At 25.1% G+C, this 22,643-nt stretch overlaps 1 protein-coding gene across 1 annotated transcript in view; it reads right to left on the bottom strand.

The window, feature by feature from the left end:
* Window positions 1-20,594, bottom strand: part of LOC112593127 (collagen alpha-1(V) chain-like) — a 75,832-nt gene extending 55,238 nt beyond the window's left edge. The window contains exons 1-2 of the mRNA XM_025337430.1: window positions 20,240-20,594; window positions 1,007-1,204 (exon numbers count right to left, since the gene is read on the bottom strand). Of these exons, the coding sequence (XP_025193215.1) occupies window positions 1,007-1,204; window positions 20,240-20,351 (310 nt within the window). The 5' untranslated portion in view covers window positions 20,352-20,594. The remainder of the gene's footprint in view (window positions 1-1,006; window positions 1,205-20,239) is intronic.
* Between the last annotated feature and the right edge of the window lie 2,049 nt (window positions 20,595-22,643).

Raw genomic sequence — 22,643 nt, 5'->3', positions numbered from 1 at the left:
TTAATATTTATGAAAATTATATTTTTTAACGTAAACGTGACTTGTAAGCCACTACATGAATATGTTATAAAAAACTAGTTGGTTTAAAAAAATTGTTAATTTTCAAATGTATTCAAATAATTTTTTATATTCTTGGAATGTACTTTAAATAACACATATACATAATAATTCAATGTAATTATAAATAGTAGTATATATTATGTTTCATTATTTTATTTATCATTATCCGGTATAATTTATAAAATAAACACTAATATGTCGTAAAGAATGAAGTTATGATTATCATGTTATAAAACATAAATTTCTGCTAGGTATTTAGAACTCTTTTTAAAATAAAGTACATTTAAAGAATCATTATTAAAAAAATATATAGTAGCAATATTATATGCTAAAATTCATAAAATTAGTTTATGATTTCAATTCAACTTGGTTTTTTTATCTTGTTGAATAATGTATATTACAAAAACAATATCGTGTATAATATACTACTTAAATAAAATAAACTCAATTGTACATTTTATAAACTATGGATTCTAATTTGAAAATGCAAATTATTTATTATAAATCGTAAACAAAGTTAATTTTATTAAATCACAAACTACAAAGTTCAAGAACGACTTTCACTAGTTTTAAAAAATATGTTTTAATATTTATATTGGTATATTACTTAAATTCAAGTCTATCTATTTGATTTTAACTTTGATTAAACACGTGTTTATTTATCTTTAATCGAATTTTATTACATATAACACATCATATTTCCAATTAGCAAACATATTTGTGTAGTCACGTCATAAATTATTACTCTATAGATATCATTTGAAAAATAGTTTGAATACAAATAGTTCTCTACTTGAATAATAAATTATCAAATTTTTTTTATTCTATAAAATATAAAACTTATATTATTTTTTAGTTAGGTTACACTAAAAACGATTTGTGTAATTCGTCTTTAAATTTTAAATGGTATTTAAGTTAGTAGGTACTATTATTATTGCCTTCAAACCTTGGTCAGTTCTGATCTCGGTTAATATTGAAAAATCCAAAGGAAATTGTTGTAACTCAGGAAATATCTGAGAAGTTTCTATACTTAAAATCGCTCTTTCGTTAAGTTTGTACGCCTTATCGTTAGCACAACGGCCACTAGTGACGCTGACGCCTACGTTTTGTTCGGCGATATTTGTAGCTTCCAGAATGCTAAAACCTGTAACATAATAAAAAACATATATAAGTAGATTGTAGATAAATTATATTATCCTTTACAAAATACGGGCAATATTAGAATAAACGATATCTATATTGGAAATATTAAACACAATGTAAAGTTTCGTATGTCAAATATGTTTATTGTTTGTAAGTTCTGCATCTGATGTAGGTACTTGTTTCTATATTGATTTTAAATTACTGGAACTCGTATTTTATTAAGTTGTAAAATCTGTTAACGAGACATTATAACAAGTAGTGTAGCACCTGGAGGTCAGCCCAAAAGTTATCAACAAGGTCAGAAGAACATTGATCATAAATTGTTTATTGTTCTCGCATTAATAAACACGTTTAATATACTATATCTATTAAAGATTTAAAAAAAAATAGCACGTTTTATTGCTTTAGGAAGCCGGGCGAGATAACAGTAAATAATTTTCAGCCACTCATTACCTGCAGTAATAATGGATTCATCGAATCGAATCATTTTGCACGTGCATTGGCAATTCTATCTATATTCTATAGTGCTTATTCATATTTACGATTTTTCAGAGGATTTCCGTTTGTCACTTTAAAGTGTTGAGTTTACATGTTTACATCACCTAACAATATGAAAAAATAAAGGTTATGAACATTTCATATATTTCATCACTTTTATAAAAATGAATAAAAGAGCTATGGATCTTGTGTGTTTTTTCGTTTGAAATACGGAAGTGACAAACTTTTGAAATATTCAATAATGAAGACAAAACCAATCAGGATACTGTGACGTGTGTGTATATTCCGTTGAACGGATTTATATTTTAAGAAAAAAATTACCACAAATTAAATCTCACTCGCCTACTGCTTTTACAGTAAACACAATATGAATAAATTATATAAATCCTAAACTACATAATCGTATAATCATAGGGTACAACACAATTGCGAACGTTTTACCTTTTTTATAACACGATTACGAATGTAATGAATGTCGCTTATCAAAAAATTTGTTTTTTTTTTCCGAAAAACAACAATTGCTAACGTTTTTATAAGTTACGTTACCAATTTTATAATTTCTAAATATGTTTTATTGTATACGAGAATTCAATTAAATTTTTTTTTAAATAAAAGCTATTCGATATTAATAAAACAATGTTACACTATAGCTACGTTACAAACTAAAAAAATATGAAGTGTTTAAAATTTTGATTAATTAAAATAATTTTGGAGTATAAATATTAATAATACTGTTACATAATGTATAAACTGAAAAAATAAAAAATAATAAAAAAATAATAGTTATTATAATTTTTTCCTACATTTTTTTCTTTTTTAAATTTTTTTTCTTATTTAAGAATTTCCAGTTTTTTGTAAATTTAAAATTAGATCCTTGTGGATTTTATAAATTAGGATCATTATAATTTTTTAATATTGATTCAATTTTAGATTTATCTTTTTTAGCCATAGGATTATGTAAATTGTTTTAATAGCGTAATAGCAAAAAACCCTTATACTTACAATTTAATTATTTTAAAAATTTGTAATTTACTGACACCAAATCTGGCAACATTACACGATTAAACGCAGGTAAAAACGTTCACAATCGTGTTACGGGAAAAGGTCTGTTCGCAATCGTATATCACCCATAATCATAATATTCGTAAATAATTGAATAATTAAATGCTCAAATTACATAGATGTACAATGTACATAGGTATATAAATATATAGGTACAGTATGTACTTACAATGTGCATGTCATATTGTTAAAGTGATTAAAATATATACACGATAATTTAAAGTCATTTACTGTAATCGAAGTTCTGCGAGAGAATTTGATCTGATATTATTTTAGTTACTCATACTTAATATATAATATACTTTATTTATTGAATTATTTTTTTTTACAAGGGTATTTGAGATATGTTTTTACTTAAAATTCATAACAACTATCATAAAAGTAATTGTCTAGTAAAGAATTAAAAAAAAAACCGTGATATTACACAGTATAAACCATATTAAATATTTAACATGTATTTATAAATTTAAAAGTGTATACACCTAAGGATAATTTTAAAAACGTAAGTAAACACATTACAATTGCATATAAATATCACAATTATTACTTCTATAATAATATTGTTTGTTATGAAAATTCAGTAGAACATATTATAAAGGTTATGTAATCGTAATGGATATTGTTTGCACATTTGATTTTGTGTGATAAATTATTTCATTTTGACATAGTCAAAAATAGAATAAGTTCAAAGTTTATGAATGATTATCATAATATAGCGTTACACATCTATAACTAAAGACGTAGAACATTCCAATAAATTAAAAAAAAAAAATGTTTATCATTTTTTTTTTTAAATATAAATAACATGATATATTAATAATATGCTATTAAATAATCTAAAAAAAAAATAACGTTTATTTACAATATATTTTCGTAATCTCGATGATATACTGATACGTGAGTTAATAACTTACATACTATAGTAATTTAACTGTAATTTACTTTCAGCCTAGATTTGTGTTATATAAACAGTCTCATTTAAAAGTTGAAATATATACTTTTGTAATAGACTTAAATGTCACGGCAGTAATAAAAGTAACGATATTTATTAATCTGAAACTTTATGTGACATTTTATTTTCTACTATAAAATTATAAAAATAAATCTATTTATACTAGATAAGTAATATGTTTTCGAAGTATACACATAGGTACATACAAGCATGTTTGCAAAACAAGCATTACGACAGCATAAAATAAAAATAGAACTTTTAAATTAAATGGGTTTTTTTTTAATAAATTGAAAACAATTATTTTATTATTTTTAATCATTATTTAATATTGTAATAGTTTATAACTTTTTATTTTTGAAAAAAGAATGTTAATCAAATTTAATTTATCAGTTTTTTAGATTTTAAATAAAAGCATAACATATATAATAGTTCGATAAATAGTTAAATTATTTTACGAAATACGTATTAAACTTTAGATACAGATACCTACCTATAATATCTTAAACGCTGTATTATAATTCAAAGATTCCTTCTCACGTAAAAAATTTTAAAACAACCAACAAGTTTTTATTGTAAAATACACACGACAGTCTAGCAAATTAAAGAATATTATATTACATGTTTTTTTTTTTTTTGTAGCCCACCCGTACGGAATAAAACTTGTGGTAGCCGGTAGATAGTATTTAATTTAACTGAGAGTAGTTTACCATAACACAATTTACGACCACACGCGATGTATAACATTTAAAATGCCAAAGATTATTGGACGAATATTTTACAGTTGTTTATAGCAATCAAACAATAAGTTTTTAAACATATTCATTGTTTATTTAATTAGAAAAACAATTGTATAATCTTTAAATTCCAGAATTTGTTTTTTGGATAGTTACATTAAAGTAAAATTAATGTACCTATGTATCATTTTATTATTTTATAAATCACGTATTTAACATATATAAGAGTAATCAATTTATAGCTGATAATTTTTTACTTACGCATGTTACATATTACGATATTTTATTATTTTTATAATAAAAACATTTGTATTTATATGGCACCTTTAAATCCGTGAAGGTAGTTTCTTATTTTGACATGTTAACCACAATGAGATCTAAAATGGTATCTCATGATCTTATGGAATCATTCACTTAATAATAATTAGTCTTATAACTATTAGCTTCAGAGCTTGAGACCAACTTTAACCACTCCGGTATAAAAATCTTCATAAATAAGATTTCAGCTTTGAATTTCAATTATTCAGTAATAATATTTAACAAATTAATTTACCTCATAAACTCAATTAAAAATAATATTTATACATTTAAATTTAAATATAAAAATCAACAAATAAATTAAAAATCATAATTATATATATATATATATATATACATATATCTAATTATTCTAACGACATAAATAATTCACAGACAAATAGATAAAAAACAAGACATTCCTTATCATTATAATATTTATTTTACATAATATTATTGCAATTATGAGTTTATAATACATTAGAATATTAGTTAAACATTATTAATTAGTCAGTAGTTAAGATTGAGAATTTAGTTAAAGTAATGGTTAAATGGGAAAAATATAACAAAAAACAAATCAATGTATTTATTTGCAACAAACACCAAAATGATGTGGCAACACTGTATAGCATTCAAATTCGACGAAAAAGAACTGATAAATGAGACCCAATCATGGGCATCACTTATTATATCATTGGTTAATGGTTATTGGTATTTGGTACTCATATTATTATGGATCTCGCTTCGTATTTTATCGACTTTAGTTAAAAATCGAATTTGTATCTCTTGGCAAAATAAATTAACTAGGTATTCTAGAAATAGTTGAAATCCCTTAGCCTTCAACGTGTTAAATGTTCAACAGTAGCCGTCAGTAGGTATAAAATTTAAAAAATTGAAGTAGATAATGAAAATGTTTTGTTTAAAATTACACATTTAAGTGATACATTGTTAAAAGTTTATTGCAATCGACATGTTTAAATATTTTTACTGAGTAAATAGACGGTTCCAAAACTAGTGTTTCGTTATAAAAAAAGTATAAACATTTTTACACACCAATACATAGGTAAGTAATATAGATATTTACTGAAAAATGGATTATTCATATAATAAACCGTAGTAGACCTTAAATAAATATTTTGAAATAAAACTACACAATTTTAAAAAACGACATAATAAATCCGTAAAACGAGTTCTTAATAAACTTCATAACTTGGTTGTCCGTCTTTAAATGACTTTTTTTTTATCGGACCCTTCAAGATAAAAACCATCGTCCATCTTGTACGGGTAATTTCATATTGCTTTTGGTACAGTCTGGCGCACGTGTGTCTAATCTATTACTATATTTATTCAACTCGGGTATTTGATACTTGCTTATTAATATGACCGAAACTATATAGGACGTGCTTGCTCAAACGGATGTATGTAGATATAATGTATTTTACACTAGTCTTAAAATAACAGTGTTTTCAATGATATTAAATCTAAACAGCTGCCAATCAAAATTGTCCAAGATGGTCATTTAGCAGTCAAGGAGTTAATTTTCTTTTTTAACTTTAAAAAGGCAAGTTAAAAAATAATACCGCGTTATGTTTAAATCATGTTTAAATATGTATTTTCAACTATACAGTTAAAACTAATGAGTTAATTATTTTTTTATTTCGATTACGCTGTAGGTAGTTAAATAAAAAAAAAAAACAGATTAATATTCCTTGATTTATTGACTTAGTTAAAATAAATTATAAATTACTTCAACAACTACAAATAATGTACCTATACAAAAAAAAAAAAAAAAGAATAGTAGAGTTAATTACTAACAAAATATTTGATTATTATTGAAATAATTTGAAAAATACACAATCACTTTAATGATGGATAGTATTTTTAAAAAAATTCTCTATTTTAACTATTATATTACATATTTACATGTATTGCTTATACATTAACTTATAAGTCACTTAACGTAACGCTCTTTGTGTTAACTACGAGTATGTATACTTAACTAACTCAAGCCACTTTTTTTATTAATTTTCCTTCCTTTATTAGTAAAACCCAATAATAATTCTCAAAAAATATAAATTATATTGTTAATAAAATCATATTCAAATAGTTTTAATACAGAATACAAACTATAGAAACATTCTTGGGCATACTAAAAACTTATAATAACAATCGTATTTTATACGAAATAATTTTTATATTGTTTAAAAAATATATATATACATAAATTAATAATACACTAGTGTATAAAAAATTACGAAAATAAAAACATTAATAAACCGATACTTTACTTCATATTAGTAATTAATATGTTGTTTATTAAATTTTATTAACGATTGCAACAGTCATTGGTTTAACAACAATGGTTATTAATCTACATTTGAAACAGAATATATTAATATGTTGCTAAGCTTACATTAGATCATTAATTTTAAAGTAAAATAAATTATTTATTAAAGGACTTTTTGCTATTTGTATTTTGGACTTAATATTTAAATTTAAAAATACATTGTTAAGATTTAAATTTTATACAGCACTAAAACTATATATTATAATACAGTCAATACAATAAAAGTTTATTTTATTTAAATACAGCTTTTAAATGAAAAAAAAAAATTAAAAACGACCTGTTCTAAAAAGAAAAATAATTTTTATAAAAAAATATCACCTGTAATTAATTGGTTTTTAAATATTCCCAGCCATTTTTTTTTTAATTAAAAATAAGTAAACAATTATATCATCAAAAAAAATAATATTATATGAATAGATAGGTACTATCATTTTTACCGAACCAAATTTCAATAAAATTCCCACAATACTTTAACAATAATAATGTGAATTTACTTAATTTATATTTTAACACACAAATTCAGTTCAATATGTAGTTTCAATAAAAATTGAAACCTTTTTTCCAAAAAAAATAAAAGTATCGAAAACAAAAATATAGGTAGTGAAATATTTATTTTTTTCGGGCGAAAGTTGTATAGTATATTAGTACAGAATTTTGTTTTCATCACTTTAGTCTAAATTTGATTTAGATAAAAGAAAATCACAATGTTCCTTATTTAAGTGCTTTAAGTTTAGTATTTTATAAGTTTTTCTATTTCAATCGATTTAATATTAAATGTTTTGAAGTAATAAATAAAAAAAAACATAACTTAATACTTTTTCCAGTCCATTAGATATTCCCATGCTTGATTAACGATTCAACGAAATCACATGGAAAAAAACAATTTACTATTAATTAAATCTATACAAAGTAAAACAATAGATTAAATAACTTAGTTTTTAAAGTAAAGATATGATAAAGTATTATTGGAGACAGTAGTATTTTGATCAAACTTCAATGAAGGGCAAATTTAGTATAAATATATATCCGAAAAATTGTTTTAAACTTTAAATACTTTTCAAGTATATACTTAAGTTTAACATGTATAGAACTAACTTCAGTTAATAATAAAGCAATTAGCAATACATTTTTTTTTCAATATTAACATATTAGAAAGACATTTCAAATAGGATAATCGTTCCACCTTAAAATTGATTACCTAATGAGAAATATTTTCATGTTATTGAATACTAAAGTAAATATTTAATTCAAACATTTAACTAATACGAGCTAAAATTACAAAATACATGTACAGATTATTTTTCTCTATCATCATAATACGTTGTACTTAAAATGTTTGAAACACATAAAAATATAATATATATCGTTGTAATATGGATGTGATATAAATATATAATAGTATTTATATAATTATTTAAAAAGTTTTTATTGGTATATTATGTTGACTAGACAATTTACATTTGGTTTAGAATTTCGTTTTACTGCAAATAGTTAAATTAATCTAAGTAAAGTTTATGGTCCATCCGAATGACGACAAGATATTATGGTAGGTAAGTACTTTTCTGAACAGCAATTAAAATAAATGTTCAAAGATTTATGAAGGGAATTAAGACTGAAGAAGCAAGTGTTGGAAAATACATTTTTTGAAAAAGTGTTTGCACATTTCACAATTAAATTTAAACAGTCAAGTTCAAATTTAGACAATTTGATCTATATATCAGTGGTTCATGTTACATTTACATATAGCATAATCTTATACAATGGTCTCCAACTGTTTTAAGGATGGGCTAAATCTAAAATACTTATATATTTCAATATGGTAGGATAAAACTGTTTGGAGATGATTAAACATGTATAAATGTGATTGAATTTGATTTGGTGATAATTTATTGAATTTAATATTGTTATAGTAAGATATTTGAGACATCGGAACAAGAAGTAATCTGTTATTGAGTAGGTTTTAGTGATTCATACATTAGTCGTGTTTATCGTGATCCGAATGCGCGTAAGTTTCATTCGATTTTATTTATTTATATTCAATGAAAATAAAAGAATTTTTATAATTGATTTTTTTGTATAAGATATTCTTCTATAAAATAAGAGCATAAATGCATATTTCTGAGGTTTTTAAAGCATATAAATCCGGGTCCTAATCATAATGCATCATGTTTTATTTGTATAGATGTTTTTTCTTCCGTTTAATATTTCGTATAAATCTTAAATTTTTCTTTTTCTTTTTAGGAACATGCAAACATAATGGTGCATAAACTAATGTTCCTATAATAGTACTTATAAAATATATATAATTGCTCACGAATTTATTAATACGAATATAAAAATTTATTAGAGAAACTTAGTATAAATATTATAATCTCTATTTTGTTTACGTTAACATAAAATATTATATATCGCTGATAAAATGTGACAATTAATAAAAATCAAGCAAAATATCGAAAATAAATTTACGAGCTTTTGCTTTTATACTTACAACCATAGGTATACAACATATAAGAGATAATTTTCAATTATTCCGTGTGGAACATGAACAACCATTGTAACACTAGTGACAAAATTGCTCGAATCACCTTGCTCATTGTATAATGCAACAACTATAGGGCGATCATTTAATATAAAATTTCTCATAAGTTTTTTTTTATAGCAAACAAAAAATACATTGCTCAATGCTCAATTTCTTTATCGACTTCCAAGCTTAAATATTTTCAAAACTATATATATTGTAAAAAAAAAAAACAATTTTATTATAATTTAAAAAATATTATTTGTATAAAATTGAAATTTTGCTATTATATATATTATTATTTTACCGTTCAGAATAGTGTTTTGTATAAAAGTATATCCAAATTTTGTGGCGTTGGCCTTACAACCATGTACCGTTTTCTAGCTCTAAGAGCTAATTACGAGCTATGAATGTTAAGAATCATCGAAAAGATTCCGGGTCATTATAGGAACTAGGTACCAGCACTGGACCTAGTTCCGTACCTTTCTGATTTTGCTCAGTTTTCACCTTAGGGTCCTTCCTCTCATCAAGGTAGCATGGTTTGTTACTATGCTAGTGCTTGTCCTACAACCACCACGTTTCAGCAGAGGTAGGTTTCTTAAACTTGAGGGGCATCAGGTTTCAGACAGCTGGCAGTCCTAGGCATGAAGGGCTCCTCTCTTCCGTGGTATACCGGTTAAATTTAAAGTTGACATCGGTTGGTTAACCTGAGGCAAGCCTCTCTCACTATTTTGGATTCCCAGTCCAGCTAGTAGTGGGCCTAGAAGGTGACACCATAGATATCCACCTCTTTCGTGTTGGCCAATACCTCCTGTTTATGAAGGACCTAGTTGTCCTAATCCTTTTAGTCACTTTTTACGATAAAATTGGATTAGACTATTGATACTATTCTAGTCCCTATCAATAGGGGTAGTATTTTGTTTACAGTATAAATCGTTAATTTCAAATAATGTAACACATCCATAACAATTATCTCCTAGGTTAGGTTAGATGTGATACAGTCAATATTTACTATAAAACAGGATGAATTCCTAGGTTCCTCTATGTTAAAATTCAAATAAATATTTTTTTACTAAACTTTTTTTAGTGTTTTCAGTAATTGATTCAATTAGCTGTAGTATCAAAACCTAATAGCATATAAAATGTTTTGTTTCTTTTTGTTTCTGATAAAATAATTGCATTTTTACTTACTCTACAAGTAGGTACTAGACGATTTAGTACATTAATTATATTTTTTTAATATAATTTTTTTCGTGTTTTAGCTTGCAAATAATTATTTATGTTATTTGTTAAAATATGTGTCAAATTAATTAACTTAGTTTAAATAGTTAGTTAATAGTTTACTATAAAAAAAATATTATTTAATGAAATATATATTCAGAGTTTAAACTATCGAGACAATTTAAAACTTTGTAGTTTTTAAATTTTCAATCTACCTATTTGCAAAAGTTAAAGACCTTGTTAATAAATAATACCTTAATAATAGATAATGATAATAATAAATTATTCCATTTGGATCATAAAGTTAGTAAAATATTTAAAAAAAAATATACGTAAATACTTTATGAAATCCTGACAAAGTATGAATAAAATCTGAAAACAAACTACAATTTTAAAATGTTATACTCGATTTTTTATAATCAAAAAATATCATGCATAATGTAAATATATACTTATTAATGTTTTTTTTTTAACTAGTGACTATATTAGTGAATTTTTAAAAATTTAAAAATACGTACGATAAAAATTACAAATCATATAACTCAAACATATACATTTAAATTTAACTACCTACATGTTTATTATTTACTATGATTAAGTTCGTTACTTATTTTTTACTGAATTGGTCATTGGAAATACTTGTATTGGGAAAATTGTATTTGTGATTAGTATTCTACGTTATATCAATCAATAAAATCTGATATTGTGGTAAGTGTTATTATGTTATAAGTATTTAATTAATTTTTTCTACAGTGAAAAATCATATATTGATTCTAAAAACATAAGAGTGTTATTAACTATCGAGTATATTTATCACAACATATTATAGTAAGTATAAATGGATGTGTATTAAAATAGATTTGTTAAGTTTTAGATTGTAGAAGATATTTAATGTTAAGGTTAAATTTATATAAACGTAATTTACACTTAAATAAAAGAATAAGTAATAGTATTTAATATTTCAAATCGGAAGGTAAGTTTCTTAGTTTATTTGAATATAGTGAGTCAGCCAATTTATAAAAATATCTCATTTCTTTTTGAAACTTAACATACAAAAAATTAATTTACTTATTCTCGTTTGTAATTGAGTTTTTAAGTGACGAAGAATAAAAAAAATCTCACGACTATGGTTTTATTTCCAAAATTTTACAAGAAGTGTTTAAAATTAATGATTTATGTCTCATCATTTTTTTTTCTAAGACCTTTGAAATAAAACAAACATAACTAAAAAAGATTGTTTTTATTACATATTACACAAAAATAAAAGAAAACTCTGTACATATAATCAAAATATATGTATAGAAAATATGCAATAAGTAAATACTATTTTTATTCCGACAATTATGGTTAGGTAGGACATGGCGTATGTGTTGCTAAAAAATATTTTAGTTTCATCGATCTCTTTTTGGAATTTATTTTTACGAAGCGCATTTTCCGTGACATGAGATCAATGACAAAAATTTGACCACAAATAAAAATTTTTAAGAACATTCTTAATGTTTCACGTTTTACAGTTGAAATTAGTAAAATTAAATGTTTTTAAGTAGAATAAATTAAGAGCTGACAAATGAGTTGTGTTTTATGATAACTTAAACGCAGTAAACATAAAATTAAAAGTCTTACCGAATAGCTTAGGTCATTAAATTCTTTAAAAATATATTAACTTCATTTTTTAACAATAATAATTATTTAATTTATTTTTATGTAAATAAGTTAAATTTTTTACAAAAATATATAACTTTTAAATGTATTCAAAAAATGGTAATATAAGCGATGCTCAAATAAAATCACGCTTACTGACATAACTTTGAAATATTTTGAAAGTTTTCGGTTAGTTTTTTTATATTAAGAGAAATGATTAAAGAAATCGATTAATTAATGACCTATTTTTAGTACAATTCAAACTCAATTTTTAATCTTTACAGACTAAATGAAAACTTATGTACACTATACCCGAAACAGATAATAATAATAATAATAATAATAATAACAAATAATATATTGCTTGGACCACAAACAATGTAAACCATTTTTTTAAAACCAATATACTTCATTGTTTCAGTAAAAATGTAAAATATATATATATATATATATTTTGCCTTAAAGTTATAGTTTGATAAAATACAATTTTTTAAATATTAATGACTACCAAATAAATTCAAGGAAAAATATTGAACTCGGATTATGTGCTGTGTCATATATATTTACTTCATTATTACACCTTTAAAAACGTAAAGTATATATAATTAACGTATAGAATTTTCCAATTTTGTGTTTAGCATAATATATATTTAATAGTTATTTATTTTTATAAATTATAATTATGCTGGACAGCGGCAGCTTACAAGTTGGCTGGGTCAAGAGTTACCTAAGACATTAGGGACAATGCATCAATAGAAAAATGTTATAAAATGTTTATTTGGCATTTACCTACATTCTTTTGTTTTATAATAAACAATAAACATTACGTAGTTTTCTTAGTTATATCGTTTATTTCACTTTAGAATTCAATATAGAGTGTAAAACATGAAATATTAAATTAACTAATATAAATATATATAGTTATGGATCGGTGGATATGAATGCTTTGATGTTTCAAAACGTCGATAACACATTATTAAGAGTATTACCTACAATATTATATTATATACCAGTGGTTCGCAATCTTTTTTGATCTATCACTTCACTCTCAAATGATCTATTTTAATAATACAACCTCCCTTCCTACCAAAATTATATGAGTTAATAACTTTTTAATTTGGTGTAAAATTATTGGCGATCCCCTAATAAAATTTCGCGACCTCCAGATTGCGCACCACTACTATATACTATATAAATATTCGTAATTTTTTTTTTTTTATTAATCTTATTTTAAAAGCCCGGCAACTAAAGCCATTAGCTGTGGATAGGAACAAAAGATTTTATTTTTGTATACGGTTTGGTGAATAGGGGTTGGAACATGTGTGTGTATGTGTGTGCGCTATGAATTCGTCACTAAGAACTCGGATAGTTATCCAAGAACTAGCAAAGCCGGCCCATGGTTGACCTCAAAACACATTAATAACTGAGGCCAACCACCGCGCCACACCAGGCCACATATTCGTAATAATATGATAATTGACTGGTCGAATTTGTATGCCGAACAACCCACGTTGAAAATTTAATATATTAAATGAACAACTATAATTATTCACATTGTTACATCGGTATTGGTATTAAAAGGTATAAGACATATTTATACCTAAATGTATAATTCATCGCCTTTTTTATCATACAAATAATCGTTGAAATCAAACCAAAACAATTCTTACGCCCACCATCTTTATACATGTCGACTGTCAATTATCGTAACATGTTTTTCGACACCAAAAAAATCAATATTTACAATAATGTATAATACTATATGCGTATAGTTAAACTATTTTAATACAATAACAGTGTTAATAGATAATATGCATAACTATTTTGACAAATAAATCAATCAATCAATAATAAAAAAAAACTTTAAGTGTCTATAGATACTATTAAATCAATATAGACATTTAATGATACTTTTCTTCTTCGCTAAGTCCGTCTATCCATCTTTTTTCCGACAATTTGTTTTTTACCTTCATGGTATCTATTGTAGTATATATTTTGTCATGCTTTTCAGTTTACGATTTCTTATACTATGTTGCCCTAACCAGATAATTTTTTTTCGATTAAGAGTCTGAATTATGTCTTCTTCTTCAGAAATGTTTTTAATTTCTAAATTTTTCCTTATTATTTATTCTCCCATTGCATTATTTTTATTTTATTCAAATATTCGCCAAAGAAATTTTCTTTTAAAAACTAAATTTTTTTATTTCATTTTTAAGTTACTTATCATATAAAACACTGGTATTACAAAATGTTGTACAATTGTTCCTTCAATATTTTAATCATAATTTATATTTGAAGATTTTTGTTTTGCAAACTAGTACTTGTTTTAAATTTTAAAATATTTCTATTTACTAGCTTATTTTTAAACAATTATTCATATGAAATAAGTTTATTATAAACGTATAAATATTTATTTTATAATGCTGTATACTATTGTGAACTTCCAGTCAAATTATTTTGTTTCATATATTTCTAATATTTCTTATTATAAACAACTAAAATCATCGTTGAAGTCATGCGGCATGTATTAGAAATAGTAATAGAGATAAACTCCATGAGCATAGATACAAGGAACTTACTAGAAACCGATAATGCAGTATTGATTTTATCTTCAACCTCTCAAATCAAAAAAATAACTAAATAAATGAAAATAAAAATGTATCATTTTTCATTGCTACGAACTGACTGTAGTTTTTTTAACGAGCTAATATACGTGCACGCGTTATGACATCTCAATACATACATACAGTACAAACTATTAACTAAACCCATTTAGTCAGTCACCATTTTATCCTTAAATTTAATGAAATTCTGATATTTTAAGTAAAGTATTTGAGTAAACTTTGTTTTTATCGTCATGAAACTCCTTTAAATAGCGTAATAAATAATATAATATTATTTGAAAATATAGAATTTAAGTATACTTGTTGAAATATGGTGAGACGCAGTGTACGTGCTATTGCGATTCCGTTGCTAATTCCCAGACGGGTTACCATCTGGGGATTGTAGCAACACACACTCATGTCCTAACCTAATTACTACACTCATCGAGATAAATAATTTCTAGTCGTATCCGTTCGAACACAAAAAAAAGTACTTTAAAAAATTTAAAAATTAGATTTTGATTAAACAAAAAAATTCGTTAAGATACAACTACGTTGGGTTAATCATTCGATTAATACATATTATTATATTGTTATTGTAACATAAATGTATACGAGCAGGAAATACCGAATGACTTGCAAAATGACGCTTTTGCACGACAGCGCGGTGCCTACTCAAACGTAATGAGATATTACATCCTATTTAGGCGAAGGGAAAAACGGTCCGGTCAAGGGGTATTTTTCGGGGTCCTCATAACGTATGCATTATGCGTACAATGAAACGTCCACCTACAGCGAACGACCAAAGATGACAACGCGGCATGAGCACCAGAAATTATCATTTATCTGCTTCTATTTAATTGTATATAACTACGCCACGTCATAATACGAAACGATATTTTTGCATTTAGATTTATATTTAACCGATCGCCGAATATCGTTAAGCGATGTGTGATTATACAATATTATACAAATTCCACGTTTATATAGATACATTGCCTTGGTCTTGAATGTACGATTAATGATCATTGAGTATAGATCAATACAGTTACAAAATTCCTCACATTAAATTCCATTCTACTGTGCCTGTGCCTACATTGGTCAAATGTACTTGTAATAGGATGAGGAGAAAGGGTGGTTATAACGTTATATTCCGCATCATCCCAACTCTCACCGGAATTTGCAAACAATTTTATTTGTTTACGATGTAACTTTATTCAGTATCTTATTATATTTTTTTTCGAATTTCCTCTTTCAAAAGTGAAGTGATGAAACTAATCGTTTTAGAATGATGTTTTTGGTTTTGATTTTTTTTTTCGTAACATTATATATGATGCATCTAGTTTAAAAACGTCGTATCAAATGATGGAATCTATAGGAAATTGCAAGTATTTGGAGTTTTGAAAATTGAGAAAAGCTCATCATTCCACTATAAAATAATATGAGGATGGTAAATATATATCGTTAAAATTGCTAAAAGACAAAAATTGGTATTTTATAATGTTATTCTCTGAATTATCAATAATGGAATGGTCAATAGTGAACAGTTATAATATATAAATTTATGAAAGTTATACTACGCCACTACGGCTTTTTGTAAAGCTATACAAATAAGTTACAAGTAGATAGACAGCGTGGCACACCTTAATATGTTATATTATATCTTAATCTATACAACAGAATTCTAGTCAAAGAATATTAAATAAGACATATGACTGGAAACGCATTTCTTATTACTAAAACTTAAATGTTTCTACCTTCTACATAAATTTTAAGGCCACTAAAGAAAGATTAAACTTGAAAATATCAGTACCTTAAAATCTATATCATTTTAACCAGTTGCGATAAATCTGAATCAAAAATATTAAATATTAATAAAATAAAAAAATATTGTTTTATTATATACCATTTAAAAAACAAATACATGTAACAATAAATATTGACTAAATGTTTTGTATGCATTATATTAACAACTGCAAACATAAGTTAATAATTTTACTTGGGTTCATATTTTTTAACTTTTTATAATTTGCAATAGAGTTAATAAATTAATGATTCTAAAGTACATAACATAGTTTTAATATAAAAATATTTCAGAAAAACATAGATTTAACAATATGATAAGAATAATAAATATTATTTACTTCATAATTTATACTTTACTCTTTTAATTTGATAGTGAAAAAACTTATTTTATTTTTTTTTTTATAGTCTTATAAACTTATTAAGTAGTTGTATACAAATTATTTATCAGATAATTCTTGATTAAAAAGTTTTTTTTTAAGAAATTCATTAAAACACAACTTTAAACAGTTATTTACTTATTGTATATTTACATAATATTACAAAATGTTTAAATTTTTATTTTCGTTTGTTTGAAATTATTCATTATAAAATATATGTTTCATTGTTAGATGTAGTATGAAACTTAAATTCCATGTATATGTAATTTTGAAGAATAATAGTAGTATGTTAAAATTGTTTTAATGAGTTAATTTATTGTTAGAATTTACAGATTTTAAATCAACCAATACATTATTATATATCATATAAATCATGCATATTATAAGAGGCATTTGTTTGATAGATGCGATAAACAAAATAAAAACAATTAATTATTTTTTAACTATTGTAAATTTGTAAATATTAGTATTATTTATATTAAACGCTATTTATTCGCATTTCTCGAAAATGGTAGTGATTTTCAGTTTTATTTCAAATACTAGGACAAAACAATAGTGTTATTTCTCACGTTGTGTTATGTTTATACCAAATGTTTATTATGCCAACATAATTAAATCTGGTCTTAGAGAAATATAGGTACATACATAATTGTATGGTAATAAATAAAACGACACAACAAATAATAATAGTAAAATAATATAGCCCGTTAAATTGATGTTATACTATAATTTAATATGGGAAAAGTTTTTTGACTCGAAATGATTTACTTTTAAACCGCACAACAAACCTAATAATATAACCGTTAATATCTCTATAAAACTAGTTGCATTCAAAAATATATATTTCTTGCGATTCGGTGTGAACATTAAGACGTTTTTATGAATCATTTTGGAATTTATGTTTATAATATATTATATAAAGCTAAGAAAAAAATCATAACATTATATTGTATAATATTGTATACATCAAAAACTTAACGTTGTGTGCAAAGAGGTATTTAATCCTTAAGAGTAAAATCGCATACGCTATTCTTCGAATTCAACGATACAAAAAGTTATATTTAATTTTAAAATAAAATAATAATATATTACTCTATCGTTAAATCGTTATACGCATTTTTAAATCTCCAAACACACCAAAATATCAAAAAAATATCTAATTAACTTATGTTTTTAATAAAAGCACGTTAAATATTTACTTAATATGTTTTTTTTATTTAATATAAGTAAGTACTCCTAAAATAAAATACGAGAAAAAATTTCTTAAGCTGTATCTAATCACAGTTTTTAGAATTAGTATTTATAATGAATTAATATCTACGTACATAATAAATCATATTTTGTAAATTACTTAGTCAGTTTAGTAAGTTTGATATAGGTAATAGATTATTATAAAAATTAATAAGATATTGTATTACCGTAATATAATATGTATTATTAAATGTGTAGATTTACCTATTTAAATAAATTTAATAACTAATTTTAGCATATGATTTTAAAAATATGTAACTAAATAAACTAAAATAATAACTTCTATACCTATAATTACAATTTTAATAAGTGCATATTCCTTGTTGATTTGTATAATTGAATATTAATATCTGAGAAATAAGAATTTATCTATCTAATACTATGAAATAAATAATAATCATATATTATTTTAGTAATACTACATAAATCGTTAGAAAAATTAATTTTCATAAATATTTAACTTATTGTACTAAGTTTAATGAGATGCGTAATTTTGGATACCAATATAATTAATAATCCAACTTTTTTTTTTCTTCCTCTACTATAACTTCTCTGCATTTTACGAAAATGTCTTATAGATAATATTTATTTTCTCATATTTATAATAATTATTGAATACCTAACTAACATTTTCTGATCATAGGGTTAATAATAAATAAATAAAAACTACTCCCAAAACACCAAAAAAACCAAACTTAAGTACCTACCATTACTTTACAATAATTATACAAATATTTATGATAATATTCAATGCAAAAGTTAACTGAATATTTTTACACGACCTTTATGGGAAAAAATAGAGTAGCTATATAAGTACACAAAATTGGTGTCAGTGACTCGTTCAATTCAACATACACGTGATGTTTAGTTGCGATCATAAATTTAAATATAACGTTGAGTGAATAACGCACATCTGAAAAACGATTCTATATGCGGATACAGTCCTAACATTTATTCAAAACCGCGCTTGCTGGCTATAAATCGTCTACCGCGTCGCTTGCGTAGCTTAACCTACGCTCGTTGAAACCGTATTATAATGAGAAAATGAAAAACTACCATTTCTTTTTTTCGAACAGCATTTCTTCTACTTCTTCTTGACAAAAAAAAAAAAGGGGAGGTTCGCAGAAAAAAATAAATAACACTGCAGTTGTAGTACCTACATGTTACTAAGTAAGACCGATATTATACGTATTCATATAACCCTAATATAGCGTTTCGTTCGAGGGGTGCCTATGAATAAATATCGTGTTTGTATGACGACAAAAAATAATATCGCTAACGATGTGATATGTGGACGCGCCGGATGGTTACAGGTGACATTTTATCAACAATCTGAAATCTATAAATTGTAATTTATCCACCGTTAAAACATTAAAAGTCCTAGGGGACATCGAGGGTCATAGATAAGTATATATATAATATATATATTTATAGGCGATCCAACGTGTACACGATATAGACCCAATCCAAAATTCATAAATTAAACGAGACTTCGGCGTCTTAACGCGGTGTAAAATATTTAACAGTTTCTATTCGAAATTCGGCGCCATCTTAAAATAATGACTTAAGATTTCAACGTCATGATCGTATTTACACAAGATACGTTTTTTTTTCATTTTTTTTTTTTTTTAACGTCCAGTGTTTTTGTTTCGCCCCGGAAAAATCGCATCGGATATCACCGCGATATTTTTTTTTACGTGTAAGAAGCTGTGAATGGGTTTTTATTTACCGTTTGTCGCCGTCCAGTCAGCGGTTCGTGTCCAGCGATCCGCCGCGTCCGCGTTTCGCCGAAAACCGATGACCGCGATAAGTGCGAAAACCACAACGGGCGTTCGGGCCATGATACCGTCGTGCGCCAAACTCGTTCGTCTGCGGAGGACTACAGACGAAAACCGGATCGGTGTGATGGTGGCGGCGGCGGCGGCAATGCGCGTCCGTCGTCTCGTCCCTTCGTCGTGTCGAACGTGAATCGATCGCGTGCGGACTGGTTCGCTCGTCGGACGAAAATTAAAAATGAATATAATAATAATATGTTCTGTGCATTATATTACATTGTGCCATCGTTTGATACGAAAATGTGTATACGGATTTGTAATCAGTAGCGGCGGCGGCGGCGCTAGCGACCCGAGCACCAGTGGTTTCCAGAGTGGCGTTCGATCGAAAAACCCTAGTATTGAGCAATGACAAAAGTCTACGATTCGATACGATGATAATTTTCAATGAACAGTATGTGAACATTCATTGAATTTCTCAACACTAAAGGCTGACGTTGTACTGACGTTTAGCTGATTACAATTTATTTCAGTATTAAAACATTCGGCCGGTGAAACTAATCCGTACTCCAAACTATTTAAAATTCAATTTGTTTTCCACGAATAATTTTGTTTATCTTTATTCGTATAATCACATTAGTTGTAAAATATATGATTTGAAATAAATTGTAATAACATTAATCTGACACAATATATTATATTAGCAATTCGGTCATTGATCCTATATATTTAATGAATTGTAATTAATTTTAAAATCACAGATGAAGTGATAACGATAAGCTTTAATCATTGATTGTTCAAATTGTTTTTCGTAAATTATCTTTGAAAATACAATATTATAAATCGACCATGGATGGTGTTACTAAAATGCTGACTCCTCTGTCAGTAAGACCGACGCCCACCTATATGATTCCGCAAAAATACTATAGCAAAATCAGAAAGTAGGAGGACTTATTGGAGTGTACAAGTATAATATAATTGTATAATGCAAGAAAGTGTAGGTTTTGATATAGTGTAACTGTACACACCGAATAATATTAATTATTATTACTGATTAGTGATTACGTATCCTAAAACGATTAAAACGTTAACCTATGATGCAGTAATTATGAATATGTACATTTTTTATTGTTTCCGCAACAGAAGAAAATATAATACTTTTCAACTTTTAATTTGTAATTGATCATGTTTTGTAATTATAATCATGTTATTGGCTTCTAGGTTAACGATGTTTGACGAGAAGCATAGACTATGGTTAAATTTAAAAAATGAAAAAATATGAAAAATAATATATTGCTTTACCGACAAAAATTAGTATCATACATTTATTTAGAAAAACTGTGCACTGTTAGATAGAGCGTGAGTTTACAATTATATATATATATATATATACGAGTATCCACGAGGATCACTTACACAGTTTTCAATCAGCACGTTTAAACATGCGTATCTAGATTTAACGTTGATAAAAATATTTACAAATTTTAGTAAACATCGAAATATTTTATAGTACAAAAAGATGATATTAATTATTAATATGTAAATCTGTAATAATAATTATTAATAAAATATTAAATGTGCAGTTACACTATGCCGAGTCATCAATTATGTCTAATCGTACATGTACATTATACATATTTTATTAAAACACATATTTAAACAAAATATTAGCATTTTGAAAGCTACTAAAATAAATATTGAATTTCTTGACAAAATGTATAAATATGATTATATATGTATAAAATTATTTCAAGTTTGTAATACATGTTTTATATAAATTTAAATTATTAATTATATAATATTCATAGCAAGTTTCGTAACATCTATCCATTGAAACGTTAAATTGCAATATTATAAACTTATAAATATTATGAATGAATATTAATCATCAGAAAAAATTTTAGTAATCACTGATCCAGTAATTAATTTGTATATCTGTTTCTAGTATTGATAATGAATTCTACATACGGCTCGATTAAATGCGAACAGGGTGGGCTGGCGACCGGTACATTAACAAGATTGATTAGATAAACTGATCAGAACAATCTGTATCAATGAACTTAATTCGTTGGTCGGTGAACTTTTCAATCAAAATGTATTCAGAAACACAAAATTGATTATACATAAATTAATAGGTATATAGTTTTATCAATTTCATATTATCACGTCAAAAGCGATAGGCGTAGTTGTAATTTTTTTAATAAACGCATAATTTGTTACATACATTATTAGCATATTACAAGTGTTGTGTTATGACTAATAAGTATTATTATACATATTCAATAATACAATTTTCAAATTATAAGTCTTGTTAAGTCATAAGACCGTTATTTGATTGGATTTTTCTTATATATTATTAAA

This window comes from Melanaphis sacchari, unplaced genomic scaffold (assembly GCF_002803265.2).
Source record: "Melanaphis sacchari strain LSU unplaced genomic scaffold, SCAv2.0 Contig1_pilon_pilon, whole genome shotgun sequence".
Taxonomy (NCBI): Eukaryota; Metazoa; Arthropoda; class Insecta; order Hemiptera; family Aphididae; genus Melanaphis; species Melanaphis sacchari.
This window is presented reverse-complemented; position numbering and strand designations above follow the sequence as displayed.